The 14,993-nt window shown below is 41.2% G+C and overlaps 1 protein-coding gene across 1 annotated transcript in view; it reads left to right on the top strand.

Moving 5' to 3' along the window:
* Positions 1-3,167, top strand: part of SPHKAP (SPHK1 interactor, AKAP domain containing) — a 159,182-nt gene extending 156,015 nt beyond the window's left edge. The window contains exon 15 of the mRNA XM_077761380.1: positions 1,286-3,167. Coding sequence (XP_077617506.1) covers positions 1,286-1,429 — 144 coding nt within the window. The 3' untranslated portion in view covers positions 1,430-3,167. The remainder of the gene's footprint in view (positions 1-1,285) is intronic.
* Positions 3,168-14,993: the final 11,826 nt, after the last annotated feature.

The following is a 14,993-nucleotide window of genomic DNA, read 5'->3' as shown; positions in this document are numbered from 1 at the left end:
TAAGTCATCACAGCCTCAAGAATAGGCGGTATTTAGTTGGGCCAGACCATTTGCAAAAGCTGCTTTATTGAGATATCAGATTGTATTTAGAAATCCTGAAACAGATCCTAGGCTGTGACCATTCCACAAACTACTGGCGAGCGTCTAGCTGGCAGGCCACTTTGACAACTTGGCATCAAGTCACCATCACCCTGTGGTCATCACCACAGTGGGAGATCCTACTTCAGCAAGTCCTGAGTAGATGGAAAGAATCTAGTAACTGGGCTTCCAGAAAGGTCTGAGGCCAAGAGCCTTCTGGGAAGGACTTAGCAAATATTGGCATCTGTTCCAGAGCTTTGATAGTTTCTTAGAGCAGTGACTCAGAGATAAAAGTTGGGAACGAAATGGTAGCCCAGTGAGCCAGAACGTACAGGAAGCAAAAAAAGAACTGAGGCTATATTTCTGTGTATTTTATGTTGACTGCGTCTTTATGAGACATTTTAAGGGAGAGGAAGCACCCTCAAGGGATTGGTCTAGCCTAAGGCTATTGGTGACCCTTGATGGAAATCTTGAAGAGAAGTCACCAACCTATGAGCCTCTCTCAGTGAGATCTCAGAAACTTGATAGTCAAGTCTTCTCGGCTGGTAACACCTACTTTCTAGACTTCCAGTAAGAGCTGGAAAAGTAAGAGCTGGAAAAATCTGATTAATCAAATCATGCAAAGACATCCTAGCCTTTCTCCCCTTTTTCTCTGATGTCTCAATCTTTCCTTTTCCTTTTGCAATGAAAAGCCAGTGTCTCTGGAAATGTGATGCTGGGGGAGGGGACTATTCGAGACAGAATGAGGAGCCAATAAGTGGCACCAAAAGTTCAGCACTTGATTTCTTTGGCTTAAATGTATACATCCAGTGAAAATGTGTACATCCAATGAGAGATTATTTGTAAGACAGATAGAAGGTCCTGGGAGCTATGCTATCCAGTACTGTCACAGAGAGTCCAATTCAAACCTGAGGAAACTCTAGAAATATCTAAAAGACAGACTTTTGAAGGAAGAATCCCATCTAGTCTCCCAAAGTCATTGGAAGGCAACTACTGTGAAGAAGCAAACTCCAGTTCACTTGAAAGACCTCTATAACAATCGCAATTGTCTAAAAAGAAAATAAGACTGTCCTGGAAAATAGTCCCTACTGTCACAAGAGATTAAAAACACAGGCCAGAGGGCTGTCGGCTTTGGACAGATGGTTGAATGAGATAACTTTGAGGCTCCTCCGTGGTCCACAAGTCCTAACTCTGTGCTTTATTTTAGTTTCTAGATGTCGTGCGGCTGGTTCAGCAGAAGTCCTGGAAAGTGGGAGATATCTTTCACGCAGTTGTTCAGTACTGCAAAGTGCATGAGGAGCGGAAGGAGGGGACCCCAAGTCTCTTTGATTGGCTTTTGGAACTGGGATAAGGCCACTGTGCCGTTAGAGTATTCCTTCCTTCCATTCCAGCTTAGGTTACAGTGGTTTGCTCTAAATGCTCTAAACCTTTTCAAAACATCCCATCACATTAGCAGAGCTATACAAAATCTGCTGTTCAAGTCTGCTGCACATGGAATGAATGTGAGGAAAAGCAAAATATAGATCTGTACAATCAATACAACCTGTGAGCGAGTCCAAAAAAAAAAAAAAAAAGCTTATAATAGAACCACTGGGAAGACAGAAATTTTAAGGGGTCTCAAACAAAAAGCTTTTAACTAGGCCCAAACTCCAGGAAAGCTGGACTTAAATATTTTTAACAATATAAAATGATACGTAATGTCTCCAAGTATGCGAATCAACTAGAAACAAAGCCACCAGTCAAAATAATTTTATAAACTATGATGTAACCTTTATTTTACTTTCCTGAGCTGATTAAGGAGCTATCAGCCCAGGTAAACACTTAAGATATGGGTGAGAAATTTCCAGAATTTTGATATAAAGGATTTCCACTTTCAGACCATTATCAGTGGATATTAAGAGGAATGCAAGAGTACCATCCATGTCCCTCTGCCAACATGATTTCATTTATTCATGGCAACTGGCTGATAAATATCCCACATCTCCCCAGCAATGTCTGCATTCCAAGCTAACCAGAAATCTATTGGTGTTCAGTTGAGAGAGAGAAAGACTGAACATTGTCTTGTTTCCATCTCTGTATTACTTGGGTAACATGATCACAGGATTCTTACCATAAGTGAATACTTTCTTACCAAAAAAAAAATGTTTTGAGATAAAATCTGCTTGTGTATTAAATCATATAAAATATAAACATTCATTTTATTTTTATTGTAAATTATGAAGAGATTATTACCTTAAACAATATATGAGTTAGCTTAGAGATTCATTAACATGAGAGGATTGTTGTCTTAGGTCATATCTTGACACTTGAGCTCAGTGGCTTCATTATAAATGCGTTGGTACTGGTATGGCCAATCTGCTACCCGGATGACATAGTGCCAGGCTCAGGATTTGGCATAACCCGTTAGGACCATAGACTCTTCCTGAATCAAAGACACTGGCATTTAATTTGGAAAAAAAGAAAAAAGAAAACCTTATCACACTGAAATATTTTAATAACAGAGCTTCACTCTTTTGAAAAACCAAGGTATCTATCGTCTCCTTAATAAATCTTTCCCTTCAACTAACTGAGGTATGCTGGCTGTTATGTTATTCACCAGAGAAGGTGTTTGTTGAAGACTTCCTTAAATACCGTGCTTGTACTCTATTTTGAAAAATTGTGAAGTACTTTTAAATGTGAACAAGGCCCCACGCTGTCAGTGCTGGACTTCTCTGTCATCCACATCTGGAAATGTCAGGAGAGCTTCCTTATGAGCCATACCTCCCTTTTCACACACCCGGGAATCCTCCCCAGAATTCATCAGGCATCCGTTGTATCAATAGTCCAGATTGAGGATCTGTGTTTAATTTGTCACATTAACAAAATGTCAGATTTTAAAATGTATCCATTATCTCAGACTGAAAGCTCTTTGTGCTACTGAATGGAAAAGGATATATTTATTTTTTAAACAATCCCAGAATATTGTGTGTAGCCTTTTTTGTGCCAGAATGAATGTTTACTTATCCTACAAAGCACAAATGCGGGACTGTAACCGTGTGATGAAGTTATACATGTTGTACCTAATGTTGCAAATTAATCAATAAACTTTTACTGCTGAATGGTTGGTCTTTTCTTGTCCAAATATTGGCAAGTGCCTCCTAGAAAAAATAGCCATAGTGTGATGACTGGATGACGGCAGATTATCCTTTAGACGAGTTTTACTGTTCCACGTTCAACTTTTGAATAAGAAAATGTTCTTTGACTAAATTTGTTAGCAGCAGTGATATTCATGTAAATCAGCATTTCTCATCATGGCACTACTGACATTTGGGGCTGAGTACTTCTTTGTTGCAGGGGTTGTACTGTGCAGTAAGTATGCCTGGCTTATCCACTAGATGCCAGAAGCCACTCCCCGTCGTGACAACCAAAGATGTCTCCCAACATTGCCCAATGTCCCCTGGGTGGTGAAAATCACCACTAGTTGGGAGCCACTGGTATAAATAATGTACTGAAGGGGCAGAGTCTGAGGCTCTAGGAGGTGTTAGGGTAAAGGAAGGCGGGGAGACTGTGGCCTCTAGTCTAGGGAATCCCAGTAGGAGCTCGAAAACCAGGCACCCCTCCCAGGTTCCTCAGGTCCAGGGGCTGTGGCCTTTATAGCAAGCCTGGAGGACAGCAGAAAGAAGCAAAGGACAAACAAGTCTTGGGGATAAACTGACTCCAGTATACTAGAGGTAAACTTATCAGGCTTCATGGAAAATGGATCAGTGCTCTCAGGAAATACATGATTTTTTGTACTCAGGAAATACATGATTAGAATTGGTGCAAATAAGGCACTGAGACTTCAGAGCAGAGCACTTTATATCATTCAACTAATAAGAAGGGATATACGTGCTCACAAAGAATTATCCAGTCAGCCAGAGGGTGATGTCGGATAAAAACCAACTATTGGGGCGCCTGGGTGGCTCAGTCAGTTAAGCGTCCAACTTCGGCTCAGGTCATGATCTCATGGTTGGTGAGTTCAGGCCCCGTCGGGCTCTGTGCTGACAGCTCAGAGCTTGGAGCCTGCTTCGGATTCTGTGTCTCCCTCTCTCTCTGCCCCTCCCCTGCTTACACTCTGTCTCTCTCTGTCTCTCAAAAATAAATAAATGTAGAAAAATTTTAAAAAATCAACCAACTCTGGCCAGTGGCAAGGAGAGATTTTATTTGAAAGGATTAAAATAAGAAGGAGAGAGGAGCTGTTGCAGGTGGGGACAGGCACTATGGTAACAGTGAGAGGGTTCCAGCTGTGACAACTCCGAGTGTCTCAACGTGAAGCAAAAGGGAGTTTTCTTTTATAGTGAGAATGATGGAGAAAGGGCCCGGTGTGGAGAGTGGGATGGATGAGCCCACCCGGCAGAGGTGGTGTGGTGGGAGAGGAGAGGAGAGCCCGTTGTGTCCTGAACTCAGCCTGTCTTCAGGACGCACTTTTGGGGGAGGGCTGTGTGCTGCATCAGGCTGAGGACCCAGCAGCGTTCAAGGGCCTGGGGAAAGGGGAGAAGCTTAACTGAATTTGGTGACCACACACCTTGAACCAGTTGATCAGTGGGTACAAGCAGTTCTCCTAATCATTTATGAGGCGAAGAATGGGAATTTGATGGGCCCTTGTCTGAAGTAACTCAGGAGGTATCCAGGAGTCCAAGGCCCAGGACTCGGAACCAGCCAAAGGCATGACCTGAAAACAGGCCTCTTTTAGGAATCTGCAAGGGCTTGAGCAACCAAGGTCTCCTGACACCCTTTCCTGTACAAGCAAATACCACCACCTGATTCTAGCGCAATAGGTAGAATACCTGCATTTCTGTGTGGCCATGATTGTAAGCTCCTGGGGGGCAGGGGCACCTCTGACTCATCCATGGGCTCCTCCCTAATCCCTCCCACAAATCCTGGTCCATGGAAAAAGCTAATAGGCCATGGATAACTTTGGTTTCCAACTAATGATGTTCAACCACTAATTCTAGAAACACAGTTCTACCATAAGGTTCTCCTTAGCTTACCAGAGAATGCCACCTGCTATATTAAACTTCTCAAGATTTTTTATGGAATTACTTTCGGACTTAAGCAAGTAGAACTTTCTATTTAAAAACAACTGCCTTTTATTTTAGCGCACGAGAACATTTGCTGAACTGAGAATGTTCTCATGGTATTGGGATGAATTTAAGTGATGTTCAGGACATAATCAGCACAACTTAGAAGCCAGTAGAGCATAGACAGGTTTGAATGCAGTGGACAGGGGAAAAAATATGAACCTCCCTCGCATCAGCAAAAATGGTACTCTAAAAAAGCCAACAAAATGTTATCTCCTGTATTGCTGCATGAATCCATTGGCCATCTAAATTTTCCATTTCCTGAAATATCCCCCTTAAAAATGCCCCCTCATTAAAGTCTCATATCCAGTATCACATGCTTCTTTTCAGTTTTCGAGTCTCTTTCCTCTTTACTCCCCTTCTGTCCTTCAGAAATGTCCGTTCATTAAATTCTTATCAATAGTTATTTATTTGCCTTGGGAAGATTCTCACTGCAGTTCACAGATTGATGAACTCTGTCCCATTTAACTGCTTTACTCTTTGCTGCCCCTTGTTTCCAACCCAGAATGTGGCAGGGAATCCAGATTCTACCAGGACGCTCTAAGCACCGCAGAGCACAGGTGTAAAGATTGTTTCCTGGCAGATTGTGTGGTCCCTGGGCTGAACACCTGGCCCAAGTCTTTTTTTTTAATTCATTTTTTTATTTTATTGACATGTAGTTGACCTACAAGAGTATATTAGTTTCAGGTGCACAACACAGTGATTCAGCAATTCTATATATTATTCAATGACACCATCTGCCACCATACAATATTATTATTATTATTATTATTTTAATGTTTATTTTTAAGGAGAGAAAGAGTGTGAGCAGGGGCGGGAGGAGCAAAGAGAGAGAGGGAGAGAGGCAGAACTCGAGTGGGCTCCAGGCTCCGTGCTGTCAGCACAGAACCCCATGCAGGGCTTGAACTCATAAACTGTGAGATCACGACCTGAGCCAAAGTCGGACGCTTAACCAACTGAACCACCCAAGCACCCTACAATATTATTGACTATTCCTTATGCTATAGCTCTCATGCCCATAACTACCCTCTGCCCCGCCAACCTCCTCTCTGGCAACCACTAGTTCATTCTCTGTATTTATCAACCTGTTTCTGCTTGTTTGTTGTTTCGTTACATGCCACATAAAAGTAAAAGCAGATGGTATTTGTCTTTTTCAGTGTGACTTATTTCAATCAGCATAATACTCTCTTGGCCCATCCATGCTATCACAAATGGCAAGATCACATTCTTTTTAATGGCTGAATAATATTCCATCACATGTATACCACAATTTCTTTATCCATTCATCTATCAGTGGACACTTAGGTTGCTTCCATCTCTCAGCTATGATAAATAATGCTACTACAATAAACATAGACTTACTTATATCTTTCAGAATTAGTTATTTCATTTTGTGTATGTGCGAATTCCCAATAGTGGAATTATTGTATCATTTGGCATTTCTAGTGTTAGTTTTTTGAGGACCCTCTATACTAATTCCCACAGTGGCTGCAGCAAGTTGCATTCCCATCCCCTTTTCTCCACATCCTCGCCAGTACCAGTTATCACCTTTTTTTTTTTTAAATACTAGTCCGCCTCAAATCTTTATAAACACAAAACACATCCTTCTTTGGCCACATCAAAAATGACAGTTTGAGACACAGATCAGGTAGGAGCAAGATTTTTGTTTCTTACAGAGGAAAGTGGGATGAATCGTCATCTGTTGAAACAAAATGAAGGTGGATAAAACCAGGACAGCCTCTAGTTTGGAGCGCACTGGAATCTTCTTCATGGCTATGTGTGCCATGTGTGAAGGTTACTCTCACCTGCTATTTCAAGCACCAAGACAAGTATTTTAAGTCTAGCAACATAGTTAGTGATAAAGGCAATGAGGCCACATGTCGACCTTTTACAAAAGCCTTAGAAATGTCTAATAAAGCCTTAATAAATTAGATCAGTTATTTCCTTCTACCTTCATTTGACATCAGAATCTTCTTTTAAAACTTAAGTGCAAGTATATATAAGAAAGCAGTCATTTACAGCCCCAGCTGCCTGTGCCCTCCAGCATATAAGTTTTTTCTGAAACATTTTGTTTTCCTTTGCTTTTTAATGTAGCAGATAAAGTATGCAGATAACATGATATAAGAAATCACTTCCCACTGTAACATTCTATAAATTGCTGTTTGGCAGAGAGAAAGGAAAATGTCGTATTCCCCTGAGGAAAAAACCAGTTATTCTATAGAATTTGGTGTCTTGGGGAAATTAAGATTAGACCTCAAGCAGTAGATTGTATCTTTGTTTCCTGATTGCTTAGAGCAAGATGCAGAGAAATCAGGTTTTGAACAATTTTGGATAAAGAATTGAGGGAGGGATGCCCGGGTGTTTCAGTCAATTAAGCGTCTGACTCTGGAGTTCAGCTCAGGTCATGATCTCACGGTTCTTGAGGCTGAGCCTTGTATTGGGCTCTATGCTGACAGCCTGCTTAGGATTCTCTCTCTCCCTCTCTCTTCCCCTGCCCTGCTCATGCACGCTCGTGTTCTTGCTTTCTCTCTCTCTCAAAATAAATAAACAAATGGTTTTTTAAATGTTAAAAAAAAGAGGAAAGGAAAAGTTCGAGAGTATTCAGAAGGACAAAGAAAAATGTAGTTATGATTCTGAACATTTTTGTGCTATAGGCTCTTTTGAAAATCTAAGGGAAACCTATGTAAAATTCAGGGATTACCTATACAGTTTTGGGAGGATGGTGCATGCCATTTTCATAATCCTGCCCTAGACTCTACATCTTTAGAAAATAGAACCCACGTCTTGTTCATTCAGTATCACTCTCCAGATCCTCCCTCTAGTGCCTAATCTAACTTAGTACCAAACAGATTCTCACTACATATTTGTTTAAATAACCGCTTCCTTCTAGGAGCTCATGTATTTGTGAGGAAAGCATGTCGAAGGGGTCAGATTCTGATTAAAAAGAATACTATTTTAAAGGCATTTTTTGTTTAGAATATGTCCTAATCAAGGAAGGAAGAAAGGGAAGGAGGGAGAAGAAAGGGAAAGAAAGAAAGAAAGAAAGAAAGAAAGAAAGAAAGAAAGAAAGAAAGAAAGAAAGAAAGAGAGAGAAATGAAAGAAGGAAAGAAGGAAGGAACAAAGGAGAAAAAGAAAGAGGAGAAGAGGAAAGGAAAGGAAAGGAAAGGAAAGGAAAGGAAAGGAAAGGAAAGGAAAGGAAAGGAAAGGAAAGGAATGGAAAGAAAGAGAGAAGGGAGGGAGGGAAGAAGAAAGGAACAGAGAAGGAAAGAAAGAAATAGGGAAAGGAGGTAAGGGGGAAAGAAACCAATGTAACTCTTCAAGAAAACTGAGAAAACTCTAATTCCAGTAGAGTTTATATAACATATATAACATAGGTCATGGTTAATATATGACAAGATACATGTCCACATGAGCTTCTTTAAGCTTCAGTCAAAACCTTGGCCCCATTCATGACTTCTAAGGAGGTTTCCATGCAGCAACAAGAGTTTCTTCTCATTGTTTCTCACCTGCCAGGGGCTGAAGTTCTGATGTCCACCCTCCAGTCAAACCACACACATTTGTTTTTCCTTCATCAACATTTGCTGGGAAAAAAAAGAGAGCAGTTCTAGCTACCTGCCACTCAAGAAAGATTAAATGCATTACTTTTGATTAAAAATACATCCAGAAAAGGAACAATATTCAGCCACAAAAAGAAGGAAATCCTGCCATTTGCAACAATATGGTGAAAACTTGAGGGCATTGTGAGACAAAAAAAGGCAAACACCATATGGTCTCACTTGCATGTGGAATCGTCAAAACAAAACAAAACAAAAAAAAAGCAAAACAAAAAAGCTAATAATAAAAAACAAGAGAGAGATCAGATTTGTGGTCACCAGAGGTGAGGGTTGGAAGGAGGGGGCATTGGAGGAAAGGGGTTAAAATGTACCAACTTCCAGTTACGAGATAAACATGAACTAGGGATATAACGCACAACACGATGAATACAGCTAACGCTCTTGTAGGACCCCCAGGACGGTTGCAGAGAAAGTAGATCCCAGGAGCTTATAGCATGAAGAAAAACACCTTTCTTTTTCTTTTTCTTTTCCTTTTCCTTCTATCTGATGGATGTTAACTAAGCTTATGTGGCAATCATTTCACAATCTATGTAAGCTGAATCATTAAGCTCTACAGTTGAAACTTACACAGAGCAGTATGTCAACTATCGCTTAATAAAACCAGTGGTGGCGGCGTTGAAACCAATAACAATGGTTAAGACAGTAAATTTCTCTTTACCATAAAAATGCCATTCAAAAGTGCACCAATTACAACAGCCCTGCCATGTACCCCTCTGAAGAAATGGGAAGCTGTAAGCTTAACAACCATTACTTAAGCATTTCTTGACAGTCCAGTAACCAATTTTCAGAAACAAGAGCCAAGAAAAGGAATTCAGTACAATGCCTGGCATTCTGATAAGCGTTCACATTTAGTTCATTCTCTGAACATTTCTTTGGCGCCAGACACAAACACTGTTTCCATTGACCCATGAAAATGCAACAGGGAAGAGACAATGGGGTCAGCAATTTAGGATTTCCATTCTAGTGAGGGACACAGGTGACCAGCCAAAACAAAAGTACAATATGGGGAAGACATATGGCAATAGCGAACAGTGCTGGAAGTCTACACTTCAGCAACTGAGAGAGCTTGAACTGGCTTGTTACCATGGCAGCATAGCCACATGCTCTAGTGGGTGATGGTTGAAACAAGAGTTAACCATTCCAAAGAGCAGACTGTGCAGGGAGCCAAGGATCCCTGCTCTTTGGTGGTTTCTTCTCTCGCCTCCATGTCTGATGGGCTGTATATTTTTCTGCCTTCATCTGAGATCCCCAAACATTCTCTCCGGCCATTTTCTGAACTTCCTTCAACTCTTGATATCCCTGCATGTGGCGTTCTGTTGCCCTGCATGAGCACGTGGCTTGGTGATACAGAAGTACACTCTTGCCTGGGGCAGGGAGCCCTGTCTTTCAGAATGTCAAGGACAATACTGTCATCAGCAGAACTCTTCTGATTGACGAATAAATAACATACACAAATAAATGAATTTATTCCTGGAAGAAAATGAATTTTCCCAACTCGGCATGGACGCTTTGGCAAGCCCTTAAGCTGGAAGATAGTGACATCTGCTAATGAGCGTCTGACAAATCCAAGCATGGCCAGCTTCTAATGATTCTGAAAATAGAGGATAGCCTGGTCCAGAAGCTCCCTGGTGTTAATTAGTCAACATTTGACTAATGATTTCTCCCTCATGTTCCTTCTTCAGGTCCATATAATTCATTTACATAGGAAAAAGTTATGGACCCGATTTTGTAGGTAAGGTTATTGAGATTCAAAATGGTGAAGGGACCTAATCAAGGTATCAAGACTAAGAAGAAAAGTAACAACAACACCCTCTGACCATTATTGACCACTTGCTCTATATGTGGCAGAGAGTATTTTAAGTGTTTTATATGTACTAACTTGTTCAATCTCCACAACAGCCCACTGAGGTAGGTTTTATTATTATGACTTCGTTATTCAAGAATCTGGAACATGGCAAGAGTAAATAGCTTGCTTAAAGTCACAGAACGAAACTGGGCAGAGTAGGATTCATTTTAAATTGGCATAGGGGCAGCTGGGTGGCTCAGTCAGTTAAGCGTCCGACTTCAGCTCAGGTCATGATCTCACAGTTTGTGGGTTTGAGACCCGCATTGGGCTGTGTGCTGACAGCTTAGAGCTGGGAGCCTGCTTCAGATTCTGTGTCTCCCTCTCTCTTTGCCCCTCCCTCACTCATGCTCTGTCTCTCTCTGTCTCTCAAAAATAAATAAATGTTAAAAAAATAAATAAATAAATTGTCATAAATTGGAGGCACAAGAGGTGAGAGAGGTCAAAGGGTAGACCACACAGAGGGAAAAAGAAGCAGAATCACAAACCACTAATCATCCTTTATCAGTTCAGTCACGTATTTTCTCAACTACACCATCACTCTCCCAAAAATAGAGGAAGAACAATGAACAGAACTCTGTGTTTCTTTGACAGCAATGAGGGCGGGGAAAGTGGAGTTGATGACTATTTATAAGGCTAAGATAACTGTTTGAGAATACCCCCATGCAGGGATACTTCTAGATCATTCACAATAGCTGACTCCAGGTAATGCTTTATGAGAATGCAAAATGGAAAGTTATCCTCAATCTGGACAAATATTAGGTTATAAAGTGTTTTGCAAAACTTTAAAATCACAATAAAATTGTCTCCATCAAGAAAAAAAATGTGTTGGCTTTTCTCATGATGCTTTTAGAAGCATTTTTCAAATGTTATATTATATTTAACCTTTTAAAATGCTGCATTATATTAAACATTCTTAACCAATAATGAATGCTGTACCATTTATCTGTTCGAAATGAAAGTTAAACAGCCAGCCAAAGGGCAGAATCATTCAATGGAAGCCAAAGGAAATGCACGCCAGCCAAAGATTCAGAATGGAAAGAATAAACATCTCAGACACACTGGGAGGTAAATTTTAAATTCTGTTTTTAGAGCTTGACTCTAGGAGGCAGCAAGAAAAAAAGAAAACATTAAAAGGAGGACATTTTCAAAGTAACAAATTGCCAACATTCAGTCATGATGGGTCTGAGAGGTAGCATGGTGGGAAGAGGTTAGGGATGATGAAGTCACCACAGCACACAAGCCTGTTTGGCACCTATTACATCCTGAAAGTGACACCTGTCCTTTCCCTATCTGGGCATGAGTGACTCTCACTGACTGTGGGGAATGGAGATTCTTGGCATGGAGCAGCCCAAAGGAAATTGGTCAACACTGCCAGGGCCACAAGGGTCATTGCCAAGACGGAAGCAGATGATTATCACATATGGTGGCCCCCATGTAGTAGAGTCTGGGTGGCCTCATCAGCAGCCTCCTGTCTCCCATTCCTCCTCATCTGATTTCACGTAGAAATCCACCTAACCCACGTGATGCAGGAGAAACTGACTTTATCTCAACGCATGCAGTCTAGACAGAGCCCGTCCCAAGAGACAGAGCCCAGCCTTCTCATACTGAAATACTTATCAGCTCTGGGGTGGGCATGCATCTGAATCTGCCCAAACTGAAGGGAAGGAATTATACAGAGGGCTCTCTCTCTCTCTCTCTCTCTCTCTCCAACCCCCAACAAAAATTAAACAGGCAGGCATTCCCCTGGCTGCTTTTAGCAGGCAACTTGCAAATGTAAATGGTTTAATAAACAACCTGAATTGCATGAGGCAAACAAAAACATGGTACATTTTTAAATTTAACTATTAGGCCAACTGCATTTGCTCAAATTTCTTTTTGCCACCCAATTATGGATCTAGGGCATACCCTGTAGTTTGTGGGTGCTTTTATGACTAAAATCTCCCGCCAGTCTAATTCGATTTACAGCCTGGCACTTACATGCGATCTAAAAGCTCTCGTTCCCTTTCCGTTGAGCACCAGCCAGGCTGTGGCCTGAGGAATTTGAAATGGGAAGGGGGACAGAGTCTGCTATTTTTGTCTTCCCCCCCCCCACCTTTTCTGGTTCTATCTCTCTCAGTGTTGGGCAGTGGGAGGAGGGACAGGAAACAGAGCAAATGTTTCTTTCTCTATTTGAAAGTGCAACTGCAATTCTCTGTTGACTGTGATTGCTTCTCCAGTTAATATCACCTAATTGGTCATGCCCCCTTTTCTTGAAGCAGGAGCGCAAACATCTATTCTTCCCAAAGGATAAGGGTGTGAGTATTTTGGAGGGCCCCATGGGATCCTTCATTTCTCTGAAGGAGGAGACACAACTCCAGCTTTGCCTTTTCTTCCTGCAGCCCAATGACCCACCCCCATTCCCTAACTTCTCTCTTTCTCTCTCTCCCCCTCCCCCATCCAAGTCTCTTACTCCTGGTTCCCAATACCTAACAGACACCTCTCTTGAAGAGTGTACCTGCAAAACAACTACGGCACAGCTACCTACCATAATGTCCAGAGTAAGCTAAGGCAAACTCATCATGGCGAACCATGACAATCTTGCCTGCCCCAAATCTGTCCCTCTTCTCTCTTCATCTCAGCTCTGCCTTCTCTCTGGAATTTTATTCTCCACTTGGATGTGCTTAAAGTAAAAGACTAATCAAGGCTGCTGTCTAAACAGGCAGCCAATCAAAAAAGTAAACAAACCAGAATCCCTTACATAAGGGATGTTTTGGTGTTCCCTCTGATTTCAAGAAGAAGAAGGAAAAAATGCCCTCTGCCCAAGAAGAAAGAGAGAGGCAGAGGGTCCCGTTAATCATGCAGCTGGGAGCAAATGAAGATGACTGAAAAGTCTTAAGAAGCTGTGTTCTTCCCATTTCTAGATGTCAATTTTGGCCAGAGAAACAGTGGCAACCAAGAGAGAGGATTTCTTGTGAGTATATAACAAGAAGATGGCCATATGCACACCAGGAGGCATGCCAGATCTGTTGATGCCTTGATATCAGGCTTCCCAGCCTCCAGAACTATTGAGAAACAAATGTTTGTTGTTTCAGCCCCTTGTCATCGTATTCTGTTATATCAGCCTGAACTGAGGCAACTCCAGAGAACCTCAGTGCCCCCCTCTGCCTTTCTGTGATCACACACACATTCGGAGACAGTGAGATAGTACTGGACAGGAATAGAGTTACAGTGAGAAAGCTTGAGGGCTCTGCTAAGGAATAGTGGCTTTGAGGTTCCACATGACCTGTGCTGTAAAGCACAGATCAAGTTTGGAAAAGCAGAAATGGAAGACATGTTGGAAAAAGATTTCTAAGCAAAAAGAAGAGGGTAGGCAATGGGATGGGTCTCAAAGCCAAGGCAGTGCAGGAAACAGCATGGAAAATGGGAGGATTTATGATTTGAAAGCAGTTGGAGCCAAAACATAGAAGTCCATGAACTAAGATGTAGGATTCATTCAAGAAACATGGTGTTTTTTGCACATTCATTTTGAAAGTAGGTTACTTGTATTTTGTATTATTCTACTATTTTGAATTTAGACAAGCTATTACAATCATTACAGATACACAGAGTAGCTTAAAACATAATGTGGATTCTGTGATTCAAGTCATGCTTTGATAAGTTGGAGACTTCTAGTAATGTCTGCTTTGTTCACAATAAGAAAGAGCAACAGCCAAAAGAGTGAAGATTTGAGATAAAGGAATCTAGCCCTGTGTATCATCTACCACACCTGTGTATCTCTGAGGAAATCATTAAGATTTCTGAAACTCAGTTTATTCATCTGTAAAATGAGAATCATATACTTTCCATACAGTGTTGTGGTATTTGGTTTAACAACATTTGCAAACATGTTTTGTAAACAGCAAGGTGCTGTTCAAGGGATAGTGTCATTATTATTTCTGAATCCTAGGCTCTATTTTGGTAAGGTCACCCCAGTTGATGCTTGCTTGAAAAATGACATATATAAGTCTGCAGAGGTAGAGTTAAAACAGGCTGAAGTATTTATAAATCTAGTTTTCATCTGGTCAAAGCATATTTGGCATATACTCACCTGAGGGGAAGCTCTCAAGTGTCAAGTTCATGGACCCATGAATAGAGCCTATAATTGAGGGTGGTCAACATAGCTTGAAGTAGCGTTGCTAGGAGCTTGGAGAACATAAGATTTTTTTAAAGGAAACTTTTATGTCATACTTCTGCATTTACACTTCCTGATTCTCTATATTTTCCCAGTCCTCTATCTCAACTCCATAAGAATATAGAACTCTATATTTTGGAATGAGTGTTGAGAATGAAACATGTATTTAATCACCTTCCATTCCTGCTGTGTACTATCTGAATTC

Source organism: Crocuta crocuta, unplaced genomic scaffold, assembly GCF_008692635.1.
Source record: "Crocuta crocuta isolate KB4526 unplaced genomic scaffold, BGI_CrCroc_1.0 scaffold516, whole genome shotgun sequence".
NCBI lineage: Eukaryota > Metazoa > Chordata > Mammalia > Carnivora > Hyaenidae > Crocuta > Crocuta crocuta.
Note: the sequence above shows the minus strand (reverse complement) of the source record. Positions and strands in the feature narration are given on the sequence as shown.